This window comes from Salminus brasiliensis, chromosome 2, assembly GCF_030463535.1.
Source record: "Salminus brasiliensis chromosome 2, fSalBra1.hap2, whole genome shotgun sequence".
Taxonomy (NCBI): Eukaryota; Metazoa; Chordata; class Actinopteri; order Characiformes; family Bryconidae; genus Salminus; species Salminus brasiliensis.
In genome coordinates this window covers 54,811,630-54,839,269 of record NC_132879.1, presented here as the reverse complement: position 1 = coordinate 54,839,269, position 27,640 = coordinate 54,811,630, and the positions used below count along the sequence as shown (strand labels likewise).

General features: G+C 43.3%; 1 protein-coding gene across 2 annotated transcripts in view; it reads right to left on the bottom strand.

The window, feature by feature from the left end:
• Window positions 1-2,318: 2,318 nt before the first annotated feature.
• ano2b (anoctamin 2b) overlaps window positions 2,319-27,640 on the bottom strand; it is an 83,955-nt gene continuing 58,633 nt past the window's right edge. For both annotated transcript variants that reach the window (XM_072673992.1, XM_072673993.1), the window contains 6 exons: window positions 20,644-20,792; window positions 13,364-13,516; window positions 11,710-11,762; window positions 9,459-9,628; window positions 5,200-5,305; window positions 2,319-2,715 (listed from right to left, as the gene is read on the bottom strand). In XM_072673992.1, coding sequence (XP_072530093.1) covers window positions 2,326-2,715; window positions 5,200-5,305; window positions 9,459-9,628; window positions 11,710-11,762; window positions 13,364-13,516; window positions 20,644-20,792 — 1,021 coding nt within the window. In that variant the 3' untranslated portion in view covers window positions 2,319-2,325. The remainder of the gene's footprint in view (window positions 2,716-5,199; window positions 5,306-9,458; window positions 9,629-11,709; window positions 11,763-13,363; window positions 13,517-20,643; window positions 20,793-27,640) is intronic.

The window sequence follows — 27,640 nt, the reverse complement described above, 5'->3', positions numbered from 1 at the left end:
TTTTTGAAATACTTATGCAGTTACCTACGTCTTGAGAAGTGCTGCGTTCACACACACTACTGTCCATTTAAAAAAGCAATAATAATCCCAGTGAGCACCACCTGACACGAGCTGTCCATGGAGATCCAGTGCTGGGTCAGCCTGATCTGTCCTCAGACTGTCCTGCTGTTCTCTTGGTGGGTCACCAAAGCTGCCATTCTTATCACTTTAAATGACATAAAACTCAGCATTAATGATTTTTTTTTTAACATCCATCAGAAGTTCACCAAAACAGTCATCTTTTTTTACGTCCTCGAAAGATATTAAAATGTTCTTTCTAGCGAAATCTTGCAAAGTGGTCTTTCACAAAGATTATAAAGAGCTTGTTACAAAAAGCTGCATGGTCAGATAACTTATCGCGAGGCCCTAAACACACACGTGGATCTTACGGGTAAATGGGCCTTCTACAAGACGCTCAAACACACACGTCAGCAGTAGGGGTGTAACGGTACATACGGAACCAGAATGCACAAGTGCAAGTGTCCCAATTCAGGGGCTTCATCCTTTGAAGGACGCAGTTTACGACGACGTGGCCTTCAAAGACTGCGTAAACCACAACGGACGAACCCAAATGCAATCTGCGTCTGCTCTACTGCGTTTTTCTGTTTGTAACTAGCCCGTTTGTTCCTTGATTCCTAAAACAGAACGATACATTTTTTATTATAATAATTTCATTTAATATTAATTACCTGAAATGATCTATAATGAATTTACTCCCAATATCTTTTATTAATAAAACAAATGGAATCGATGTGTCGAGTCAGCTGGAAGGTTTTGCAGGAAAAACGGTTTAGCATGTTGGTGTTAGCATTGCTGCTGTATCTCGGCCCTAAAGTGCGCAACATAGCACTAAATCCCTGATTCTGTTTGTGATAGAGTGTGTAATTCACTTCACCCTTTCAGAGTTGGGTGGAAGCTTTGACCTTGGATTTTTAGGTGTCTGAGGTTTTAAGAATCGTCCACATCCCCACCGAGATGCATCTAAGAAACGAATCCCCGGCCCCTAGTTCAAACTGAAGATTGCAGCTAAACACAGAACAAGAATCTTAACTTTATTGTTTCAAAAAGAACAGGATACTGATGGAAAGTGTTTCAATCAAGGTGAGTCTTGGCATGAAAGAGCTTACAGCTTAAGGCATGGAACCGCTGCCTGCTAAATAAAGCTGTAAGCTATTATCAAGTGCGCAACCTGCCCTGCGAAGCTTCGCTCAAGCTGACTGGTGTCTGAAAATATAAATAAATGGAGAGAACCCTAGCTTTACCGAAGGCCAAACGGAAACCGTGACTCTTGTGTATCATTACACCCCTAGTGAGCAGCAGACCTGAAGGCCTTGTTTACCAACGAGCAAAGTGAACAAGTCAGGGACTGACCTGCATCTTTAAAGAGAGAGAGAGAGAGAGAGAGAATCCTTAACGAGATTTGACACTCATTCTGATTTATGTATTGATTTTTGTACAACACGATTTGTGCATTAAAGTACAGTTTGTTTTGTTCCTAAGTTCCTTATTGACTGACAGGTTTGGTACTCTCTATTAAACCAAGAGATGTCACATTATTCAGATAAACAAATAAAACCTACAGTGATGTCGTTACCTGAGAAAATGAAAGGTTATAATTATTTGCTGCGATACGCTACATCTCATCAAATTTGCAAAGCAGTTTGTGATTTGTGCAGTTTCACAAATTGTGCAATGACCGCATGAGCATGGACCAGATGTGCACTATAGTTTTTTTTTGTTTGGAGTTGTGCAAAAAAAAATGAAGAAAAAAAAACAACAACCCAAAAATCATCCTCCTCTTAGTTCAAGAACAGATGGAGAAAAAATCCAAAAATCCAAAATGTGCGAGAGGCCCTCTTTTGGACTGTCAGACTGTCAGAATCCCACTCCTACTCCAGTGTCTGCATCAACTGTGCATGGAATGACAATGCAAGCCACCCTACGAAGCCTCTGCCCTGCGGCCGGGATGACTCTGGCTCCCCCTCAGACCGGGAGGGAGGACACGTCAAAAAACGGAAGAAATCAAAAATCGAAAAATCAAAAAACCACGCCGCCGTGGACATATGCTTCAGACGTTACAGTACAGGGATTAAAAATTACGACCTCTCTCGCTTTTGCTCCAGTGAGAAAACACTGCATAGAGGGTGCCACGCCCCGCCCACTTTAACAAACTCAATGGAGAGCTCAGCCCTGCCCTCCTCCTTTCTTCTCCGTCCTCCACTCCCAGCACACTGGGCACTCTGAAGGCCGCTTTGGCCCGGCTGACCCCTCCCCCCCGCCCCAAGCTCACACGGCCGTATGCCTGCCCGCATCACTGCGTGGCGACATGGAGGCCTGGCGGGTGAACTGGCTAAAGCTGGCGGCGCGGGGGCGTGTGCGGGAACGGCTGGACAGGGGGATGGTGGCCCCAGCAGCCGTGGGATCGTCGGTCTGGGCCAGGTGGGGAAGCTGTGGTTCCGAGGCATCCTGCGGAAGCTGGGACTGCTGGGGCTGCTGAGGCCGGGGCTGGGAGGCCTCTTTGGAGAAGAGGCTCTGGATGAGCTGGAGCTTCTCCTTCTCCTCATTCATGAAGACGTCCACCAGCAGCGTCTTCTCGCGCTTCAGCTGCTCGCTGATGTTCTTGGGCACGTCCGGGATCACCCAGGCCACCAGCACACCCATAAACATCACCAGGTTCTGGGAATGCACAAGAACACACACACAAATGCAGTCATTCCATGCTAAATGCAACAGCGAGTCTTTGTAAACCGACAAGGACCTAGTACCTGTACCCTTCCTCCGGTCATGAAATCCAACCGTTGAGTGGTCACTGGAGACGCATTCAATATGTAAACAGCTATGCATCTCGCTGACAGTTCATATCAAGTGTGAACGAGCTCACTGAGGACATTCGGTCTGAAACTGCTTAACACCTCATTAAAAAATCACCAATATTCTCATACACAGATCAGCCATTACATTAGTACCACCTGCCTAATATTTTTGAAGTAGGTCCTCTTTGTGCCGCTACAAGATCTCTTCACAAGAGCATTCGAGGCTCTGAAGGTCTTTGGATTCTCGTTTAAATATGAAAAGAACGTAAAATGATCCGTGGACTCCCCCACTACCCCTGTGTGTCAGATACGCTACATGGACAAAAGTAATGGGACACCTGCAGAGTCTCTGTCTCTACTGTCCATGGAAGAAGGCTTTCTACTAGATTTTAGAGGAGCATTGCTGTATTGCATTGTATTGGATTTGACATGTTAAGGCCTAACCCTAATAGAGTCGGGAGCCTTGCTAGAGCTCCCTGCTCCAACACACCGGACTACCTGATGAGCTGGATCTGGTGTGGTGTAGAGAAAGCGTTCAAACAATGAAACAGAGCTGTTCTGCACTATTCATATGATACGTGCAGCCATTCCCACAGACTGTAAAGCACTACAGGGACACTACATATCGGTGATATGGCCTCGAGACAGGTACTGAAGAATGCACTGTGTATTAACAGAGCAGTCGTTAGCAGATCAATTGATTGTGGATCACTAATCATTATTTACAGCCCTCATTAGTACAAACACACCAATAATGGGACGCTGGGTGTGAAGAAACAATAGGTAGCAGAGCGAGTATATCCTAATGTGCCTGTGTGTGTGTCTCTGTGTGTGTGAGTGTGTTCCTTTAAGCCGACGGCACGTCATGGCATTAGATTTCGGCCACTCCCTGTGTGCCAATGTTATCTGTTACGTGCAATGGTTACTGACATGGGGTTGGGAAGGTAACTTTCAAACTGGGTTCAGTTACAGATTACTGATTGTCTGATGAAAACTGCCATTCATATTATGCAATACCAGCATCCAATTCCAATTACCTTCCATTCATTTTCCATTTAAAACCATGTATTAAAGGCTTTTCAGTTCAGCTGTCTCAAAGCTAAAGCAGTCATATTGCCCTTTCTGGCACCACCTAGTAAGGATTAGTAATTTTTTTGGTATTTTAAATACTGAGTCCCGTTTAATCCACTTAAATAATGTATTCTGTTGCTGCTCAACCCTTTTACTGTGGAATACAGGGAGCAAAAGGAGCCGGAAAACATGTAGAGTTACTGCAATGGCCCGTAAAGAGGAAGCCTTTTTGCTGACTGTCCCCAAATAAAACACACAGTTAAACTGGAGGTGCTGGTGTAACACCTGGTCACAACGTCGTATATATCACCATTAAGTGTGCTAAGGCCCGCGCAGTATGTTCCACAGTCAGCAGCTGCGTGTAAGGAAAACTACCTTGCATTTACATCTGCAGTGCGGAGGAAAGCAGGCCCCGTGAACAGGAGTCATAAAAACAGAGCAGTGCGCTTTATGTGTTTGTAAGCTTGACTTCACGCTACTGTAGTGGCTAATCTGCAGCTCCCTGGGACAGCAGCTCTCTTGTGCTAAAGTTAATAGCATGAGCTTGAAATGATATGCATGAATTAATGCCTGGATAAAACCTGATAAAGTGAGAGGGGGAAAAAAAAACATGCCACTCCATGGCAAAAAAGGGAAGGCCTCGCCGGCCTCGTGCTGGGTGAGCTGGGGTGAGAGTGGGTGGTTCACAATGGGAGAACTTTGGTCAACTTTCATGTATTACCCATCATGCTGCCTGCCATCAGCAGCCTGAGCCTGAGAGAGCACAACTGTTCTCTCTGGTTGAGTAGACGGCTCTCTCACATCAATTCAGTGTGATGCTGGCCGGCACGGGTATCTGCTACCCGGCGCTTTCCTCAGAGCGCGTTGGTTGCCTGGTGGCGTTCAATTGGTGGCATTTTAAAAAGAGGCGGAGGCTGGATGCACATGTGTTGGAGGAGGCATGTGTCAGTGCTCACCCTCCGAGTGTCATTACATGTGATAGGGGGAGAGCAACTAACAAGTGGGTTGGGTAATTGGCTAAAATCTGAAACTGGGAAGGAAAAATGGGTAATATTTTATAAATAATTTTTAAAAATTACAGAAAATTTTATTCATAAATAAATAAATACATTTATTATATTTATTATTTGTTATACATCAAATTCAGCATACATTTAATATTTATAAATCAGCCTGATCTGTGGAGATTTTCATCATATACATCATAATACAATCAAAATGTTGTGAGGTCAGAGATTTTGACTCATACTGAGCCAAGTAAAAAAAAAATCCGTACCTGGAAGAGTATGACGAAGGCTAGTCGAGCTGCTAGAACTGACCAGTAATGTTTGGAGAACTGGTAGGGCTGGGCTGACCAGGGTGGTTCTCGGTAGTCCTTGTACCTGCAGATCAAACAGACAGGGCCAGAGGTCTTCAGCTGAGAGCTGTTTTGCTGTCCGGCCAATAAAAATAGAGCGCAAGCCAGCAGCACATGCTTCTCACATTCTTTCAATTCTTCCATGGTGAAAGACATTGAGACGTCCGTCCCTATTAATTAGACCAGAGGGCTTAAAGCTCACATTTTAAAGGGCCAGGAAGACATTTCAGTCTCAGTCTGTCTGATTTCTGTCTGTAAGATTGTAAAACAGTCCCTGGTGTGTTTTTCTGTCATTTGAGAGGGAAAAAACATGGCGGAAGCTTTTTAGGTTGCCAGAACCATCATGAAAAAGGTTAAAGGACAAAATGTTAATGTTTCATTGTGTAAAGTCATCAGATCCTGCTGCGGTGAGAATGGAATTATAGGCTCCTCAGGGAAGGATATGGTCAGTAAAGTGAGTGAATACCTTATACAGTATGACTGAACCTTCCGCTTGCATAGCATCACATTAAATTAGCTGTATCCTTGCACGTTTCCCAGAGTTTTGATTTCCTTTATTGAATTATGAAAACAGTTGGGCTTTATTGAGGAGCTCCAGACTCCTACACTTGACTTCATTGCCATATACAGTAATATTCCTGGGGCGTGTAGGACTGGTTTATATTCCCTAGGACAGACAGCCATCTTCATCTGGAGATATAATTATCTGGGTTGAAGCTCCTTGTTTACACGGGGCTAAATCAGCAAAAACTGCATATATGGAAGCGATCAAGGTTTATTTGATTTGGGAGTCCAAATGCATTACTGTATATTTGAAAGAATTTTCTACTTAGACATCCCAACTGTACCACCATCCCCTCACTACCACACAAACAAACACAAGGGTAGTAGAACCCCTTATGGTGCTACAGAGGCCTCTAGGGAAAGTGGCTAACAAGTGTGAGCACAGGGGTCGTCCCATTCCCGACTGTCTGCGCCAGAAGAGTCTGCCTGTCTCCGATAACCACATTCTTCAGCGATGGCCTCCAGCTTGTTATATCCAATATATGAAAGCAGCCACCCAGACCTTGCACTTCAGAGTGTGTGATGGAGTCCTGGTGAGGAACTTTATCTATGTGTTTCTGTCACTCTGCCACTCTCTCTCTCTCTCTCTCTATATATATATATATATATATAATTTTTTAGCTACCACTTCTAACCACGCTACGCCCTCCCCCGAGGATGCTTCCCTTCCAGTTACAGCCGAGTAATCTGACAGTTATCTCTGCTGCCACCTTATCATGAGGACAACAGAGGAAAATCCATGAAAGAGTGAAGTTAGCGGGGTGTAATTATCACTTATCATTCTGGTGGTTGTTGTCCCAGCTGACCATGTGAAGAATAAAATGTCCATGTCAGGTCCACTCCTACAAACCACTCCTACGGTCCCCAAATCCAGGTCTTTTTACTGTCGTTTCTGGTTTAGACAGCATTTGTTCTGTGCAAACTTGTTTTAAACAGTATTTGTCATCAGATTTGTCCTGAAATCTACAGAATTTGTACTTGGACTATTCCTGGAATTGACAGTATTTGTACTCAGATTTGTCTTGGAATCAACAGGATTTTTATTCAGCCTTTTCTTTTTTGCTCAGAATTCTTACGGGCTTAACATTATTTGTGCTTGGATTTGCCATGGGATCTACCGGTTTCTAGTCTCAGACTCTGTAGTATTTGTATTTATACTCTGACTTGTCTCAGACTCTGTAGTATTTATACTTGGACTTGTCTCAGACTCTGTAGTATTTGTATTTATACTTGGACTTGTCTCAGACTCTGTAATATTTATCAGACTCTGTAGTATTTGTGTTTGTACTTGTCTCAGACTCTGTAGTATTTGTGTTTGTACTTGTCTCAGACTCTGTAGTATTTGTGTTTGTACTTGGACTTGTCTCAGACTCTGTAGTATTTGTACTTTAGTATTTGTATTTATACTCTGACTTGTCTCAGACTCTGTAGTATTTGTATTTATACTCTGACTTGTCTCAGACTCTGTAGTATTTATACTTGGACTTGTCTCAGACTCTGTAGTATTTGTATTTATACTTGGACTTGTCTCAGACTCTGTAGTATTTGTATTTATACTTGGACTTGTCTCAGACTCTGTAGTATTTATACTTGGACTTGTCTCAGACTCTGTAGTATTTGTATTTATACTTGGACTTGTCTCAGACTCTGTAGTATTTGTATTTATACTTGGACTTGTCTCAGACTCTGTAGTATTTGTATTTGTACTCGGACTTGTCTCAGACTCTGTAGTATTTATACTTTAGTATTTGTATTTATACTCTGACTTGTCTCAGACTCTGTAGTATTTGTACTTGGACTTGTCTCAGACTCTGTAGTATTTGTATTTGTACTTGGACTTGTCTCAGACTCTGTAGTATTTGCACTTTCACTTTTCTTGAACTCTACAGTATTTGTACACAGATGATTTTGTAGTATTCATACTTAGACTCATCTCAGACTTGACAGTATTTGTTCTTGAACTGGTCTAGACTTAATGGTATTTGTACGCTGACCTGTGTCGGACTTAATTGTATTTGTACGCTGACCTGTGTCTGACTTGACACATGTACCTGGACTTGTCTCTGTCCTGAAGGTAATTGTACCTGGACTTGTCTCTGACTCAGTAGTATTCATACTTGGACTTCAGACTTGATTTGACAGATTTGTCTCAGATTGACACTTGCATCTGTACTTGTCTCAGACTTAATAGTATTTGTACTGTAATAGTGTTTGTACCGGTCTTGTTTGTGTCTCGACTGAGACGTGCAACCATAAAAAAGATTAAACTGGTCCTCAGGAACCACCAGCCAGTCCAGAGTTTTGACAATTCATAGAGGACAAAGCAAATCTCTGGAACATCAAGGGTCCCAGTGGACTGGTTGCATAAGCACAGCTTTAGGGACCAGAAGCAGTTCTTTTTATGGTATCACTCAAAGAATCTATTCTGAGGACAATGTTGGACACCAAACATGTCTTGATTAATTGACTGTGTTTTAGGTTAGAGAGGAAAACTATGTAAATATCATTTATTTACAAAATCTAATTGGTTAAGGCTTGATCTTTTAAGCCTTACGGATTTCAGGTTTTAGTCTTATTTGGCCTAGGAGTTGGTCTTGACCTGACTCATAGTCTTGGATGTGTCTTAGACTCAACAAAGTTGGTCTCTGCAACAGCCCTACAGGTAATACCGGTCCAGCCTGACTCAATGTCTCAGTAGCACAAGCATGTAATTTACCTGATTTATCTTATTATCAAGTGTCAAGAAGGTGGGCTAGACTTAAAAATTAACACTGTTAAATACGACCTCAGACGAATCCACTCAGTCATTCTCCTTCTCATGTGAACAGTACGCAGGAATTATAGAGGTGAGGAGGAAACAATTCCTTGGAGGCTCCATGTAATTTTAGCCATGTGCGAAAAAAGCTCAAAGTAATGCTTTCCTGCCAGACCAGTTACCACAAAATGTCCAATTATGCTGTCACTCAGATCCTTCAGAATATCAGCATGAAAACAGCCCTGGTTTAGAAGTTCGGCACTGCCGCGTAATGCAGCAGATCTCGAAGGTACAGTAGTTTGTTCTTGAGCTCTAGGGGGCCTGCACTGGTCCGCACTGGACTCCGCTGGACCGTTATGGGGGAGCAATTGCTTTAGACACATGATGTCAGTGTTTTGATATATGATTAAAGATTTAAAGTCCACAAGGAAGGCCAGTACAGCATCCAACCCATTAAGACCCAAGCTGGCCCAAGCTAAAAGAAAAGTGTGAGGTCATCTTTTCCCATCTCATTGTAACTCGTCCACTGAAGTACAGCAGTACAGAGTCGGGGTGGTGGTACAATTTCGCTGAGCTCACTGAGAGGGGGGGGGGGGTGCAGGGACACTGGTGCGGAATGCGATCTCCCCTGACGTTTGCCCTACACAGTACAGGCTATATTTTCATGTATATTTCAGACCCATGTGAAACGGGTGACCTGAAAGTTGACCACTCGACTCCCCCTTTCCGAGTCAAAGGCTATTTTAAACTGATTTAGTTTTTATTAAATTAGTTTTGAACTGGTTCAGATAAAAACTCATCTTCATGCATAAGTGCCCAGAATTCACTAAAAGCATTAAACCGCTACAGATGGCCTCACCTGCAAACTGTGACAGTGGAGCCAGATGGTGCTGTGCCTTCTTTGAAATGGCTAACATTGAAGTAGGACAGGGTGTGGTCGATGAAGCCGTGCATGGTGCCGGTCTCACTGTACATGTACTGATACACCAGTCGTGGGATGAAGTCTGATGTGAAGGAGATGACAAAGGCCTGAGAAATAAAGACAAAATGTAATGTTATTATTACTGATGTTCTACTCTATGTAATATTATGACCTTATATAATAATAATAATAATAATAATAATAATAATAATAACAACAATGAATAACCCCTTAAACAGCCTATAGGCCCCCACTATAAATACATAAACACATAAAATAAATGAATAAAAGCCAGAAATAAAAACAGATAGAGATTTCATTTTTATTGCAAATTAGGGTTATGGCATGATTCGGGATTCGAACTGGCGACCCCCCGGCATGTTTAACTGGATCTTTCAGCATGGACAATACCTCTGCTAACAAGCTACACTGTAAAAAGTGGCTGGTTGTGTGGTGGCAAGCAATTAAACTGAGTTTACTCAACTCAAACAACCCCTACATGAACCATTATTTGATTTAAAGTAGTCATTTGAGTTGAATAAACCCAGTTCAATTGCTTGTTACCACACCCTGAAGTGTTAAAATGGTTTTAAACATCTTAAAATATCTTAAAAACATTACATGTAAGAAATTCTTTATAATCAGAGGTGATGATTAGAGTAGACGTTAATAGATGTACGTGTTGTGTGGTGAAAATCGTATTATTATTATTTCGTTGTTGATGTTTTTGAGGTGTATCACTCAGTAACTACAGGAACTCCTGTACAAACTGGATAGGTGGGTGGGAGGGGCTATGCTTTGCTAATAGAAGTTTATAATAACACCTTTGGCCTGCCGGTGAGTCATAGCCTTTTTAACGGGGTTAAAAACTCTGGAAGAGATGCAGGCCAGCCTGCACCGTTCACTCTAGCCTGCGATCCAGCCTGCTTATTTTTCTCATACTGTTTAAATCATTCTTTATTAAATTCTATTAAAGTAACCTTGCCAGGGCTTTGTGAATGAACCGTGGGTTTGAAAATGAGGTAAAATCCTACTTTTAAATTCTCAAAATAATAAACTTTTTATTGGACTTTAAATACAATGCGTGCAGCTGTAATACAAAGCATATTAAACAATCTCATAAAATCAAATAAAATGTGTGAGAAACAAGTCTGAGTGCCTTAAAACTGTATGCTCTTCCTGTGTGGGCAAAGAACTGCTTTAGACAGCACAGTTCAAAGCATTCCATCATATGTTTGCATTTGAGACTTCTGGCCCATATTAAGTAGAGCAGCTGTAATCCGGGGCTTATCTGATACTGGAGGCAGAATAATCCTCACTATAGGCCCAAAGCCTATCACAGGGAGGCACAGTACTCTCTCCAGAATGGACTGACAGCACAGGAAAGTCTTCTTCCTCCAAGTCCATCAGTTACGCTGATCAGCCATAACATTAGCACTAGCTGACATGAAAAACAGTGATTATGTTCAGCTACAGTGGCATCTGGAGATAATAGGGGTGGATAAATCAGTCCTTGAAGGTGATGTTGGTGTTAAAAGCAGGAGAAATGGTCAAGCGTAAGAATTCGAGACACTTTGACAAGAAGAACCAATCTGGGATGTTCTAGATAACTGGGTTAGAAAATCTCCTAAACATCAGGCATCAGGTCTTGTGGGTTTTTCCTGGTATGTAGTGGTCAGGAGCTACCAAAAGTGCTCCAAGAAAGGGTCATTGGATTCGGTCACTAATACAATCCATGGAGGCCCAACCTCACAATTTACAGAACTTATTACAGGATCTGTAGCTAACGTCTGGTCTTGGCACCAGACCTGTTGTGGCAGCACACGGGGGACCTGCTCAATATTAAGCAGGGGGTAATAATAGAGATGTGTAAGTAGAGATAATAGAGACGTGTGAAGAACCTTTAAATTGGTGAAAAACCTTTGAATCGAGTCTCAGATCATGGAGTCTAAGTTTAAAAGGCTCTTCACACTCATACAAAGCTATTTTAGCTCGAACTCACAATGTGCGGTACCAAAAGGGGTTCTTCTGTGGCATCGCTCAAAGAACCCATTGCAGAACCTTTATTTTTAAGAGTGTCCACTTCTGGAAGACTCATGGGAGCAGTGTGGAGAATGCAGTATGTGGAGAGGGGCCCTGAGGACTGCTTTTGAGAACCCTTGGCTGAAAGAATGGATCTGACACTTACGTTGATGATGACTGAGAACTTGCCCATGCCGCTGAGGATGTTGTACCAGATTCCTGAAAGAGAAAAATGAACACAGAGGTCAAATTCCTAAACTAGTTCATCTGAGACAACTTTACAGTACGTGCACGTTGCCCACTGCATAGCCTGGACAGGACGTCCGAATGAAAGTTTGCTCTTTTTGAATAAAATGTTGTTTTTCATTTAGAAAAAATGAATCTAAATGAAATTAAAACAGATTAAACTAATGGCTTTGATATTTAGGGCCTAAAACCTCGCATAATCTAACCTCTCGTATAATCTAACATGCCCTAATTCATTCAGCTCTGGCATTCGGTTCTTGTAGGGTCTGTTTTTTGCATGAAAAAGGACCTAACTGGTCAGTAAGATCTGATCTTTCATCTGATTCAGTCATTTTGATGTTTGTTTGTCTTATGTGTGCTTTGCTTAAACAATGCGGTGGTGTAAACAGTACCCACATTTTATACAGTACAGTATATATATATACACACATTCATATCAGGACATCATGACCACCGACCTAATAATGGGAATAACCACCCTTGGCTCAGATGACTCTAATATACTCATACTGTATATTCAAAATCTATACATTGCCATATATCATATCATATATGTTAAGTAGGTCTGTAACAGCAGGGAAATCAGCAAACTTTTAAAGAGGTTCTACTACACATTTCACACCATATAGGAGACTCATGTAGGCTCTGTTTAGCTCCCTAGGCTAAAGGGTTGCACCACCTCATGTATTTTTGAATATTGACTAGAGAAATTAGTTAGCTTTGGCTAGAGTAGTCAGCTTTTGTTAAAGCCAGGGTTACACTATGCACTATGTTTAGCCCCAGTTTGAGCCCCGGTTGTCAGTCTGCTTGCTTCTGAGCTGGTTGGTAGTGGTCTGCAGATTATTCTTCAGCTGGGATTGACAGTTGGAGAGAGAATCGAGGCGCGCGTGAGGGCAGCAGACCCCTGATCGCGTCTATATAGTGGTCAGCAGCTCAATCTGAATGGTTCCCGTTAATAGGCAATGAAAATTGAGCATGAAAAGTTTTTTTTTTTTTTTTTTTTTCGTTCCACCTTAAATGATGCAGCAGCTTCATTCTGATGGTTGTACCTGTCCTGTATTGCAGCACCATTTAAGGTGGAATGGAAATTCGTATAAGAAGCCAACATCTGCCTCATACGTATGGTAGCCTTAAGCTAATCGCCTCCAATTCCCTCTGCAGTCTGTATAGACCCTGCTGACCCCAGCATTGTTAAACAGCTCAACACGCTTGGAGGAGAACACTAAACTGCCAATGCAGCTACATCACCCTGCTCACCTAGAGAGACTGGTGTGAAATATCTCACTTCTGCCCTCAGACTGACAATGTGCTTAAAATGAAGTCAGCGCTTAGACAGTTGCGCCGTTCTGCAGTTTTGTTTTGTTTGTTTTTTTCGTTTGAAACACTTCACTGCACAAGCCCGTATCACTTTCATCATCTAGCTGTTAACTCTGTGATAAAATGTGGGCATGTGGGTCGTGTACAAACATGACTGTGACCCATCATACTGAGAGATCAGATCTTGAGCAATAAAGCATTGAGCAATAAAGCTTGTGTGAATCTCCTCTCTCGATATGTAAGTATAAATAATGTACCGATATCCTTTGCTCTCACTGCATCCGGCCTCCGCAGCTCGGTGACAAACTTCTTAGCGTCCAATCGGATCTCGATGATATTGTTCAAGAGAGCGAAGAGTGGAGCCAGAGGGAAGGAGGCCACGAAGAGGGAGACAAAGCCAAACTGGATGACTGCAGGCGCAGAGAAAGAGAGAGAAACACAAACAAACAGACGGGTGAGATAAAGAGCCTTCATCTCACTTTCATCATGCTCCTGCCTGTCCAATCTGCAAGCGTTCAGCGTCATGCTCAAGAGCAATAAACACGGGCTGGGCTGCACGCGTCCACACTCCGCTACGTAAGTGTTTATACAAACCTGAACTGATCAAAAGCAGGAAGGCCTCATCCACCAGACTCATTTTACACCATCATCTGGGCTGGATATTACTGAGGTGCTGATTTCCATTTACACTGGCCTAAGCATTTTCATTAAGTAATGGTATTACATAATACTGGATGTAGTACTGTGCAGAAGTCTGAGCATGTTAACCCTGAAGGCCTGTGCATAGGCCCACCCCTCAATTCCTCACCATTTATAGTACCATCATTTTTAGCAGATAATGGATCATTTCTAGCAGATAATGGATCATTTCTAGCAGTTTCTGAATCACCTATAGCAGTTTATAGTGGATTCTGGATCACTGACAGTAGATACTGAATCATTTACAATACAAACTGAAGCATTATAGTAGATACTGAATCATTTACAATACCAACTAAAGCATTATAGTAGATACTGAATCATTCATCATAGATACTGAATTATTTAAATTAGATGCTGAATCATTTATAGCAGTTACTGAATCATTTATAGTACATACTGAAGCATTTATGGAAGATTCTGATTCATCATAGATACTGAATCATTCACCATAGATATTGAATCATTTATATTAGATACTGAATCATTTAAATTAGATGCTGAATCATTTATAGCAGTTACTGAATCATTTATAGTACATACTGAAGCATTTATGGAAGATTCTGATTCATCATAGATACTGAATCATTTATATTAGATACTGAATCATTTATATGAGTTACTGAATGATGTTTAGTAGTTACTGAATCATTTACAGTACATTTTGAAGCATTAATAGTAGATTCTAATTTACCATAGATAAAAAATATATATTTTATTTATCATTAAAAGTAGGTACCGAATCAGTAATATTAGATACAGAATCATTTATATTAGATGCTGAATCATTTATAGCAGTAACTGGATCTTTTATAGTACAGTGAAGCATTATAGTACATACTGAAGAGATACTGATTCATCATAGATACTGAATCATCATAGATACTGAATCATTTATATTAGATGCTGAAACATTTACTGTAGATACTAATTTATTCTTCATAGATACTGGATCATTTAGAATACAAACTGAAAACTTTATAGGAGATACTGAATAATTAACATTAGATGCAGAATAATTTATATTAAATGCTGAATCATTCATAGCAGTTACTGAATCATTTAGAGTAGATACTGAATCATCCCTAGCAGAATATTTCTTATATGATTTTTAATTTATCCTACTAAATAAACTTTGAACACGGGCCTACTGCTGGATTTACCACTAGCCCATATCTGCCTGGTGCAACTACTATTTAATTTAATTTTATTCAATGTAATAAAACAGGCTGCTCTCATCAGCTCACGATCAGATGTGCTCACATTCATCAGGTAATGGTTTAAAACCCAGACGGCAAAAAGTGTAGGGTGTGTTAATAAGTAAAAGCCTGGCGAGAGAAGAGCAGACAGTCAGGGGTGAGGCAGTCAGCAGACTGCTGATTGAGCAGGATCAGCAGCCACAGCTGAGGTGTGCTGTCATCTGGCATCCTTCACTCCTCACTAGGCAGAGGAGAAGGAGAGAGAAGGGAAATGAGGAGAAGGCTAGAGAGAAGATCAGACGTAGGAGCCCGTAGATTAGATGTGCACAATCGGATTCACAAAGGGTCAGTGTGGGAGCAGGCTGTCATTACAGCACGTCTCCACTGGAAGACTGAGAGACCAACTGATACAACAAGTGGAGTCAGGTGTGTGTCCAGCTTGTGTGGAATGAGAGCCTGCAGCCACGCAGGCCCTCTGTGGATATGACTGGACACCCCTGCCATAGATGGTGTGTGTTAGTTGGTGTCTCCGGCGTTAGCTGGTGTGTGTTAGTTGGTGTCTCCGGCGTTAGCTGGTGTGTGTTAGTTGGTGTGTGTTAGTTGGTGTCTCCGGCGTTAGCTGGTGTGTGTTAGTTGGTGTCTCTGGCGTTAGTTGGTGTGCGTTAGCTGGTGTCTCCGGCGTTAGTTGGTGTGTGTTAGTTGGTGTCTCCGGCGTTAGTTGGTGTGTGTTAGCTGGTGTCTCCGGCGTTAGCTGGTGTGTGTTAGTTGGTGTGTGTTAGTTGGTGTCTCCGGCGTTAGTTGGTGTGTGTTAGTTGGTGTCTCCGGCGTTAGTTGGTGTGTGTTAGTTGGTGTGTGTTAGTTGGTGTCTCCGGCGTTAGTTGGTGTGTGTTAGTTGGTGTCTCCGGCGTTAGTTGGTGTGTGTTAGTTGGTGTCTCCGGCGTTAGTTGGTGTGTGTTAGCTGGTGTCTCCGGCGTTAGCTGGTGTGTGTTAGTTGGTGTGTGTTAGCTGGTGTCTCCGGCGTTAGCTGGTGTGTGTTAGTTGGTGTGTGTTAGTTGGTGTCTCCGGCGTTAGTTGGTGTGTGTTAGTTGGTGTCTCCGGCGTTAGTTGGTGTGTGTTAGTTGGTGTGTGTTAGTTGGTGTCTCCGGCGTTAGCTGGTGTGTGTTAGTTGGTGTCTCTGGCGTTAGTTGGTGTGTGTTAGCTGGTGTCTCCGGCGTTAGTTGGTGTGTGTTAGTTGGTGTCTCCGGCGTTAGTTGGTGTGTGTTAGCTGGTGTCTCCGGCGTTAGTTGGTGTGTGTTAGTTGGTGTGTGTTAGTTGGTGTCTCCGGCGTTAGCTGGTGTGTGTTAGTTGGTGTCTCTGGCGTTAGTTGGTGTGCGTTAGCTGGTGTCTCCGGCGTTAGTTGGTGTGCGTTAGCTGGTGTCTCCGGCGTTAGCTGGTGTGTGTTAGTTGGTGTCTCCGGCGTTAGTTGGTGTGCGTTAGCTGGTGTCTCCGGCGTTAGTTGGTGTGTGTTAGTTGGTGTCTCCGGCGTTAGCTGGTGTGTGTTAGCTGGTGTGTGTTAGTTGGTGTCTCTGGCGTTAGTTGGTGTGCGTTAGCTGGTGTCTCCGGCGTTAGTTGGTGTGTGTTAGTTGGTGTCTCCGGCGTTAGTTGGTGTGTGTTAGTTGGTGTGTGTTAGCTGGTGTGTGTTAGCTGGTGTGTGTTAGCTGGTGTCTCCGGCGTTAGTTGGTGTGTGTTAGTTGGTGTGTGTTAGCTGGTGTGTGTTAGCTGGTGTGTGTTAGTTGGTGTCTCCGGCGTTAGCTGGTGTGTGTTAGTTGGTGTGTGTTAGTTGGTGTCTCCGGCGTTAGCTGGTGTGTGTTAGTTGGTGTCTCCGGCGTTAGCTGGTGTGTGTTAGTTGGTGTCTCCGGCGTTAGCTGGTGTGTGTTAGTTGGTGTGTGTTAGCTGGTGTGTGTTAGCTGGTGTGTGTTAGTTGGTGTCTCCGGCGTTAGTTGGTGTCTCCGGAGTTAGCTGGTGTGTGTTAGTTGGTGTCTCCGGCGTTAGCTGGTGTGTGTTAGTTGGTGTCTCCGGCGTTAGCTGGTGTGTGTTAGTTGGTGTCTCCGGCGTTAGCTGGTGTGTGTTAGCTGGTGTGTGTTAGCTGGTGTGTGTTAGCTGGTGTGTGTTATTTGGTGTGTGTTAGCTGGTGTGTGTTAGCTGGTGTCTCCATCGTTAGCTGGTGTGTGTTAGTTGGTGTCTCCGGCGTTAGCTGGTGTGTGTTAGCTGGTGTCTCCTGCATTAGCTGGTGTGTGTTAGCTGGTGTGTGTTAGCTGGTGTGTGTTAGTTGGTGTGTGTTAGCTGGTGTCTCCATCGTTAGCTGGTGTGTGTTAGCTGGTGTGTGTTAGTTGGTGTCTCCATCGTTAGCTGGTGTGTGTTAGCTGGTGTGTATTAGCTGGTGTGTGTTAGCTGGTGTGTGTTAGCTGGTGTGTGTTAGTTGGTGTGTGTTAGCTGGTGTCTCCGTCGTTAGCTGGTGTGTGTTAGTTGGTGTGTGTTAGCTGGTGTGTGTTAGCTGGCATTTCCCGAGCTTTCTCCTGAGCGTGACAGCTGCTTGGCAGTGCCACCTCGGCAGCAGTTGGAAAAGAGGTGATGGCTGGCTTTATGTGTACCGGAGGAGACATTTGTTAAGTCATTACTTCCTAGTGCTAGAGGGAGCTACGAACAGGGGAGTTAATCGGCACAAGAAAATTGATAGAAAATGAGAAAAATTCAACAAACTATATAAAAAAGAAATGGGCATTTCTGTCTTATCTTGGTTTACAAGCAGCCTGGATCTGTAAGAACAAGAGTTACAAGCAACCTGGCTGCGGGAGAGAACACACGCCTGCCTCTTCGCCAGCTCAGCACAGATGCAACATAACCTTTGTGGGAAACAGCATTTCCAGCTTTGGCTTGATTGACATTCGCTATTTTCTCTCTGCAGCAAAACAATGGCTTACGCAGATCAGGCTGGAGGGCAGGCTTCAAAAACGCCCAAGACGGAGGTGCTATACTCTTACCTGTGAGCTGTAATTGTCTCACAAGTTTAACACTGCTATTTCTGAGTCTCTGAGTTTGCATCCTAAGCAAGTCTGAACCACCACAAATTAGTCATGGTCTGGGAAATAATGTGAGCATATGTTCACGTACAGTCAACCAGACTTTAGGACTTTAGGAGGCGGTTGCATAACTTCATGCAACAGAGGTACAAAACAACTTATGGCCTAGTTCTCCTTTACTGGAATACAATTAGGTGGCACATTCACAGGAACTCTTACAAAGCTGATTCAGACATCTAAAAGCTGAGTCCCTGGAGTGCGTCACCACAGCAAACAACATGAGCTTCCTTATCCAGAAATAATCTTTACACAGAATTCTGTTGTTAAGAAAAGTCCCATGGCATTCTGAACAACTCTCAGGACTGGAATACAACTACGGTTGCTTGTTTTCCAATATGGCTTAGATAAACACTGATGGATAAAAGCTGGAGCTTGGAATCTGCATTGGTTTCACATGCTATCCTAGCAAGCTAGTGGACTTCAGGTATATGTGACACAGAGGATGGTGTAAAACCCATCTAATGCTGAACCAGCATCAGCCGACAACCAGACGCAGGATTCACACTCTATAATCTGTCCATGGAAATGAATTCCAGGGACATTTGGACTCTACAAACAGAGGTCAATCAAACGTGTTGAAGGCTTTAGGGGAGTGGTCACCAACCCTGGTCCTGGTCCAATAGAGGAAGAGTCTAGTTTTTGACCATCTAGCAGCTCCAGAGAATTAACACCTGAGGTTTCTAAGCCCTTAAATCATCTGCATCTACAACCTTCTTTCTGAAGGCCTCAGAGATGCTCTTTGGATCTGGCCATGATGGTGATCTTCATCACCACTCGCTTCAACCATCAATCAAGAGCAGACCAGACTGAACGTCTGAGGTTTAAATAAGACACCTTACCAAAAAAGAAAAGGTTTCACATGATTAAGCTTCCAGGACAAAGAAACGAGTCACCTTGTTTAAGGTGGTGGGAACCTCAGGCTCCTGCATGCCGCAGGAGGATGATCGGGCCATGAATACCTGTGGGGTGTGTGACGGGATTCATAGATTGAGAAGATTGGCGGTACAGTGCAGTGAGTGTCTTGTCGGATGCATGGAAAATGGATCGCAGTGGCAGAAACCCCACCAGTCTACAGGAAATTGTCCTTATTTTTGAGCAGAAGTGAGTAAAGGCCTCTTACGAGCCACTCTGCTCCATATGCTGATGGTCTGCAGTTTCCTGAGAAGTGTTTTTTCAGAGGTTGGTGGTGAAGAACCTGCACTGACTTCTAGAAGCAATTCTTGACTGGAAGTGAAGCAAATTTCATTTACAAGCCGTGAAACCCACCGGCGGTCCCTGTCCCTGTCTGAGGAGAATGTCCTGTAGACTGGTGGGATTTCTGCAACTGCTGGTAGACCCTTATGACCGTCAGCTTCCATACACCTGCAGATTTAGCTGCCTCCTTCACACTGTGGTCTTTGACACGCCCAAATGCAGTCACACCTTTTAGCCAAACATTAACTAGATCTGCTTTTCAGCCCATTTTCAACACATCCAGCGAGACCCTCACTGCACTGTACAACCTATTCTCAAAGTCTGAGTCCCATCGCACAGCCTACAGGTATTTATAGCCCCATTATCCTCGTACAGAGCCAACTGCAGAAGCCTGTAGTTACAACCACCTTAAACAGGGATCCTTAAACAAGGAACAAGAATCTGTACATCTTAGAAATGGGTGTTTTTATCTCATCTTGGTTTACAAGCAATTTGAATTGCAATTTGCAATTTGATTAAATTTGGAGAATGGAGAAAGGTGGTGTACACACTACTGACAGCCTTTCTTAACAACTAACATAAATCTTTTAAAATATTTATAAAAATGTTTACTACCCAAAATAATCAAATGTCCTAACCCCACGCATAAGAAAGGCAGCCTGATGACCAACTGATGTTTGGTAAAATTAGTTTAGTTAGATTACTGTGAGTAGTGAGAGAAAATATGCCCTTTCGAACATTACTTTCATATGGTTTCAGCTTAGCAAATGGTTATCTTACTCCTTTGTCTCTATGGAGATTACCCTTCATCTGCCGGACTGAAGTGGCCACTCCCCTTCTTTGTACATGGTAATTCAATTAACCTCCTTAAACTCCCCTTCTTCACCCTCACCTTCATCCCCCACATACCCCTCCTTTAATTCCTCATCTTCATCATCCTTTCCCCTCCCACAGTTCTCAATGTATATAAGGTCCTCTCGGAATATCCCTAACCAGACCGGATTGGTTTAGACTGGAATCGATCATACTGGATTCGATCAGACTAGGCTGGCTCGGACTGGCCTGGAATGGACTGGACATGGGTCATGAGTTGTACATCTCTGTGTGTATCAATGAGCTCATCAACACTGAAGATCCAGTCTCCTGACTCCTGAATCTGCCTCCTGTATGCCAGATTTCTAACAGTAGTCATGGGAGTATTATGTAGGTGCCATGTAGGCTTATGAACAATAGGAACTAGGAGGGTTGGTGACCACTGGCTTTTACACCCACGCTTCCTTGATCTCTGTTGGCTCTCAATCAGGCTGAAACAGGCCAGTCACTCACTCATCTCCATGTACTCGGGCGTGAGGCCGTCAAAGGGCTCCAGGTTGTAATCCAGGTGCCACTGGCGCAGAGCTCGGCCTGTCTGCTCCACACGCTCCTCAGGGGCTCTCTTCTTCTCCTTCAGTGAGCGGAAGAGTTTCTTCAGCTTCCTGCAGGGAGGGTAGGATGAGGGATGGGAAGGATGAGAATGCAAGGGAAGGCACATCATCAGTTGATCGTGTACATCGTGTACCAATACTATTTGTAATGGTAGGTGTGGTAACTACTTTTCAAAGGTCTGAAAGCTCTACACAGTGGCGGAGGGTGGATCAACTGTGGCTCCTTGGAGATCCTCAGTTCCAACATGTGCACATGGACCCTCACAAAGTGAACAAACCCCACTTCACCATACAATTTAAATAAACTGAATCAGAATCAGAATCAGGGACTGAAAGGATATCAATGCAAAGCTGATGTGATAATAATAAGGAAATATACAGGTGGCTTTATGCCACACTACACAATGCATAAGACCATGCAGATATGGACCAGCAGCTTCACGTAATGTTCACATCAACCATCAGAATCAGGAAAATTGTGATTTCAGTGATTTAGGGTTGCATGGTTGTTGGTGCCAGAAGATCCATGTCTGCAGATGGAAACTCCAGAGTTGCTAATAAGAGGTCAGACTGGTTGGAGCTAACAGAAAGGCTACAGTAGCTCAGATAACCACTCTGTACCTTAGAAAGCATAACACCACATCCACACATTGCTGAGAATGGGTTACAACAGCAGAAGACCACGTCAGGTTCCACGTCTGTCAGCCAAGAACAGAAAGCTGAGGCCGCAGTGGCTCAGCACAGACTCACCAGACAGTAGAAGACTGGAGAAACATGGCCTGGTCTGCTAATTCTCGATATCAGCAGAGGCACATTGGCACCAACATCACAATACAATTGGACTAGTGGCCTCTAACTGGGTTCATGATCATCACAACAAGTCCAGTGATGTTCATTGGTTTGCACCGTATCCCTGATCTATTCCAGTGGATCCCCATCACACTAGAAAAGCCTGGAGGAGCCACAAGCAAAACTGCAGCTCTACTGTGTTTGTCTCCTCCTACTGTTGCCTTCAAAAGTGAGGTGCCAAATACAAACAAACACAAACAGGGCATGTATCTGCTTGCTAAACTGCAGCCAGGCAACAGAACACCACAAAGGCCGACACAGCAGCAGCCAGCAACCTTTAATTGCGGAAAGGCCTTGCCCCATCTGTGTGTGTGTGTGTCCACCTCATCTACTGCAGACACTGGACACCAGACGGCGAGTGTCACGTCTGATCCTCTACTCAGGCCTATCCATCACTCTGGCCCCTGAAGCCCAGTGGTCATTAAAGGGCAAGCAGGAGCATGAACAGGTGTCAGTAGGACGGAGAGCACTACTGGCACATGAACATCGGAGAATACTGCTGGCAGCAGAGGAGCCATCAGCTGAAGGAACTCCAGCATGTGAGGTGACATGATCACTTGCCACTCCTCCTCCCAATCTAGCACCCTATAAATGCCATCTCTACTATCTAGGTCCATGACAAAGTTACCACCCCGTCACCTTCCTTCAACTCAGCCCTATCTCTCAGTTCTAGCTCCACTTCTCAGAGATGGTGGCTGGCCTTCTAGCTCAAAGCAGACGTCTTCTGACCTCCAGCCCAGTGTAGTTCTCCTACAGTCTCCCTTCCACATCGTCATATGCCGATGCCATGGTCCAAACTTACAAAAGTCTTATTGTTGCTGAGAAGAAAAACAAAGCCAGATAGACAACCACCTTCCAGCTAATAGAGCTAATAGATCTGGAGGCAGCGCCAACGTGAAAAAAATGGCAGAAAGCTTCTGCATGGCTGCCAAGCTGCTCGCAGACAGGCGTGTAGCTCTCCATTTACTCATAAATAACTGATACTGCTGTAAAGTTCAACAGCCTGAAGAAATAACAACAATTTTAGCCAATAACCTTCTGACAAGCAGGCATTTAACCTCTGTGATCAATGCCAGGTTTATTCTGCCTAAAAGATATTAAGAAAAAGTTCTGGGAGTTCTGCTACACGGATGCCAACTGGCTCCACATCCAGAGGTGAACCTGGACTCTCCAAATGAAGTGAAGAACAGCAGAATTCAGCAGATTATACAGCTTTTTTCACAGAAATGACAAAACACTGAAACCCTCATTCTGCCCCAGGAAAAGAACATGCCCAGGATGAGTGTTTCACCACCTCTAAGGTTGCATCCCTGTACGCACTGCTTTTGGTGCATGTTGAGAACTGCCACTTCCACCCGGGTGTTTGAATGCACCGCACCTCTTGAGATGATTTCACAATTCGACTACTGTTTGGAATGTTTTCCTTCCTCGTGCAGAACATTTCCAGATGCCAAAGCCCAAAGTGATTGACAGTGACTACGTATAACCAACAGGCTAGGAACTGAAAGCCTTTCCGCAAGACACTATGTGTCATTATCTCAACCACACAACCTGTACAGCATTAATGAGAGTAGATAGTGTTCTGCTGGACATCTGGAGCTTTCTACATTATGCTCGATTACATTTACATTTACACTGAAGGCGTTTAGCAGACGCTCTTCTCCAGAGCGACCTACAGAAGTGCTTCACTGTTCACTTACAAAATACCCTTAGCTAGTTTGTATGTGTAGTGTGTGTGTGTGTGTGCCATTTGGGCTTGACTGGATATAAACCATATTTAGTGACTCTATTCTGTCATTATTTTAACCCTTTAATACAGAAGGCGTATTACACACTAAGGTATAAGGTATTTCTCAGTAACTACAGGGACTTGTGTACAAACTGGTGAGGCTATTCTTTGGTAATAGATTAAGGGGTTAAGCATTTCTTTATGTAGGGATTGGCATAAACACACTAGATCAATTTAACTCAATGTAACTTTTTTTGGAGCAAAATTAATCGTTTTGATTAATCGACTAATCGACAAAATAATCGATAGATTAATTGATGGAACAATAAGTGTTTGTGGCAGCCTTAATTCTTACTGTTTGGAAAGCTGCCATGTAGACAGAATGAGGGGACAGAATCGGGGTTAAAGAAGGAAGGAGTTCACGTGCGGCGGGCTGCCTCTGAGGGCCAAATCCAGAGGACGAATGGTCCATATCTCTGCCTATTAATGCCTCCAATAAAAACCCACTGAACGCAGCTGTTGCATTATTTATTTCCAAAAAACACACAGGCCTTTTCCAAAGCATTACTTTTTAATGGATGTCTTTGTATCATAAGTGCCTTCCTCCAGCCGTGTTAAAGCTCCCATTTACCAGCTGTTGAGGGGAATTTGCATTTGGGTGAACACACAGAAACACACGCGCACACACACACACACACACACACACACACACACAGAAACCATATCGCTGTCAGACAAAAACCTCAACTTTACATTAACTTTCAATGGAAGTCGGTGTAAAAAGAATTTAGCGTTTCTATTGGTCCATTCTTCATAAAATGTAAATGATGTGACACAATGGCAAAAATGGCAAAAATGGAGATACAAGTTTTTTTTTGGCGTGACAGCTACGACATATAGATACACACAGAGAAGCAACCCTGGCCCGTGTCGTGACATATCCTATCCCCCCGGACACATCTTATCACCTCTGACGTCATCTTATAGAGGGACCAGTTAGCCAGTCACCTGATCCCACTTCGATTGTATTAGCTAGCATGCTACTCGTTAGCCAGTCGAGCTGATCCCCCTTCGATTGTATTAGTTATCATGCTACTACTTAGCCAGTCGAGCTGATCCCTCTTCGATTGTATTAGTTATCATGCTACCCGTTAGCCAGTCGAACTGATCCCCCTTCGATTGTATTAGTTATCATGCTACTACTTAGCCAGTCGAGCTGATCCCTCTTCGATTGTATTAGTTATCATGCTACCCTTTAGCCAGTCGAGCTGATCCCTCTTCGATTGTATTAGTTATCATGCTACCCTTTAGCCAGTCGAGCTGATCCCCCTTCGATTGTATTAGTTATCATGCTACCCTTTAGCCAGTCGAGCTGATCCCTCTTCGATTGTATTAGTTATCATGCTACCCGTTAGCCAGTCGAGCTGATCCCTCTTCGATTGTATTAGTTATCATGCTACTACTTAGCCAGTCGAGCTGATCCCCCTTTGATTGTATTAGTTATCATGCTACTACTTAGCCAGTCGAGCTGATCCCTCTTTGATTGTATTAGTTATCATGCTACTACTTAGCCAGTCGAGCTGATCCCTCTTTGATTGTATTAGTTATCATGCTACTACTTAGCCAGTCGAGCTGATCCCTCTTTGATTGTATTAGTTATCATGCTACTAGTTAGCCAGTCAAGCTGATCCCCCTTCGATTGTATTAGCTAGTATGTTACTAGTTAGCCAGTCGAGCTGATCCTCCTTTGATTGTATTAGTTATCATGCTACTAGTTAGCCAGTCGAGCTGATCCCCCTTTCGATTGTATTAGCTAGTATGTTACTCGTTAGCCAGTCGAGCTGATCCTCCTTTGATTGTATTAGTTATAATGCTACTACTTAGCCAGTCGAGCTGATCCCCCTTTCGATTGTATTAGCTAGTATGTTACTCGTTAGCCAGTCAGCACTCTAGAGCACAACAAAGGCCTTGTAATGACACTGGTTGGTCAAAATCATGCAATACAGTGTGGAGTCTGTGGGGACATTAGAATTATGATGTAGGTCAGGTCAGCTTATTGAGGGAATTGTGGGATATTGAGTCCTCCTGTCCCCTCTGGCCTCCATCGCACTGCTTTGCAGCAGGCACGCTCCATCCCTGCGCCTTCCCCAATAACGAGCAGGTATTTATAGAGCAGAACAAGAGAACCGGTTTAAAGTCACGCTCTCCTCGTTCTCCTCTCTCGGGCCTTCCCAAGGACTCCACTCTCGTCATTTGCATTCTTTCGTGAACTACTTTAATGGGAGGATTGTGTTTTTTTCCCCTCCTTTGTGAGTTGAATGTAAATAGCCACAGGTGCCGGACAAATGAGGCACTGGGAACAAGAACAGCCTTGTGATGGTTGTCATGTATGTTTACACCATGCCACCGTGATTCTCCATTGGATTAAGCCCTTAAGTTCAGTGGCAGCACTGGCTGTGTAAGTATGTCACAGTGTCAAGCAGTTAAAGGGGAATTTCAACCACTGTTCAAAACCTTGACGTAGTTAAAGCATTGAGATGTAAACACGGTCATGTAGGGAGGTTTGGTCAAAAACTCTCGGTTCTTGAGAAACATACAGCGGCAGGATTGTTCACAGTGATTGTGAATGAAACCAGACATACGAAGCTTTTAATGCCTCTATAGGCTACCTCATAGGAAGGTGTTACAACTTCAAGTTGCCTGGCGATTGCCAGGTGGTTGCTTTGGTATCCCAGGTGGTTGTTATGGTTTCACATGTGGTTGCTATGGTTTCACGTGTGGTTGCTAGGGTTTCCAAGTGGTTGTTGAGGTACATTAATGGGGTTGCTAGGGTGTATTTTTATCATATTTTTATCATTGCGACATAGGTAGGGTGCACAAACTTTTGCACCCCAGCTGTTCTTTGTAAAAAAAAAAAACAAAAAAAAAACTGTCTGACCAAATCTGACCAAATTGCATAACAAAAATATTTGACGTTTAAAAAATATATATTTTTATACATATCTGAAATTAAATAAATATTAAAATGTTAAAAATGAAAGTCTGGAGCTGGAATGATGTCAAAATCATGAAACTGACGGAAAGTTCAAAAAAATTCAGCATAAAATATATTATTGACCAAAAAAATATCAATTATATTTAAAAATAATAGTTGCGCATCACCATACATTTAATATTTGGGTTGTAGAGGCTGTGAGCCCTCAATCTTATCATCACCCTTCTAAGGGAAATATTAAGACTCTCTAAAATATATTATTTTATATTAAACCATCTTCAATGACTTTGTTTACTTATTAACTTTTTTTTATTTTTTTAAACATTTTTGGATAATTGTCTAAAACTCACGTTTAAAATTGTCAAATTAAGAGAAAACTTCAAACCATTAAATTTTTTTTAATCTCTTAAATTCACCTTGAAAATGATCAAATTAACTCAAACCAAAAATAAGGGTAAAAGAAAGCTGTGCAGCTGCAAACCTGCCATAACCCAGAAGTATGTACATCTTTTTTTAACAGTTGTTGTGTTTGTGCATGCTTATACATGATCATACTGTGGTAATTATTCTCGCCACACACACACACACACACACACACACACACACACACACACGCAAACAAGACATGCAGCAGCGCTGTTGCCAATAAATGATTGATGCTGCCGCTGTTGCAGGAGCGTGCAGCAGGCCCGTTAGCATAAACAGCCCTTTAGCAGTTGCACGCCACGGCAGATGTAAGCCGAGCTACGGGAAACAAAAACCCAAAAGCCACCAGCATTTATCGGCAACTCAGCGCACAGGAAGAGCGTCGCGCCGGACAACTGCCCTGAAAGCTAGCACGCTACGTTAATTACAATGAGTGGGAAACATGGCACAGATGTAGCCGCTGCATGGGCGGTGTGATTGGATGATGGCTTTGAAGGTTTTGAGCCAGACTGATTGGTCTAGAGGAAGGTTAAGTGCATGTAGATGCAGGTTAACCACAGAACAGGAAACCAAATACAGATATAGGATCCCTGAACAACTCAGTCAACACTCAAGCAGACGGCTACACCTTCCGAAGAAACCACGAGGCTTTAACCTGAGCGGTTCCTCTTCAGAAACTTCTAGAAACTAACCACTTTCACACTGATATGCAAAGTTATGTAGTCCTGAGAGTGGAATGTGGGCCCAAATGCTGGCCCATGCAGTTTAAGGGGTTAATGAAAGGAGGTGGAGAAACGGAGGAGGCGGTGGAGAGGGCTGGGGCACGTCTGAAGGACGATGAGGGAGAAATAGGTTAAAAAGGGATTTTTAGTAAGCGGGAATGCACCACTCCAGGTCCAT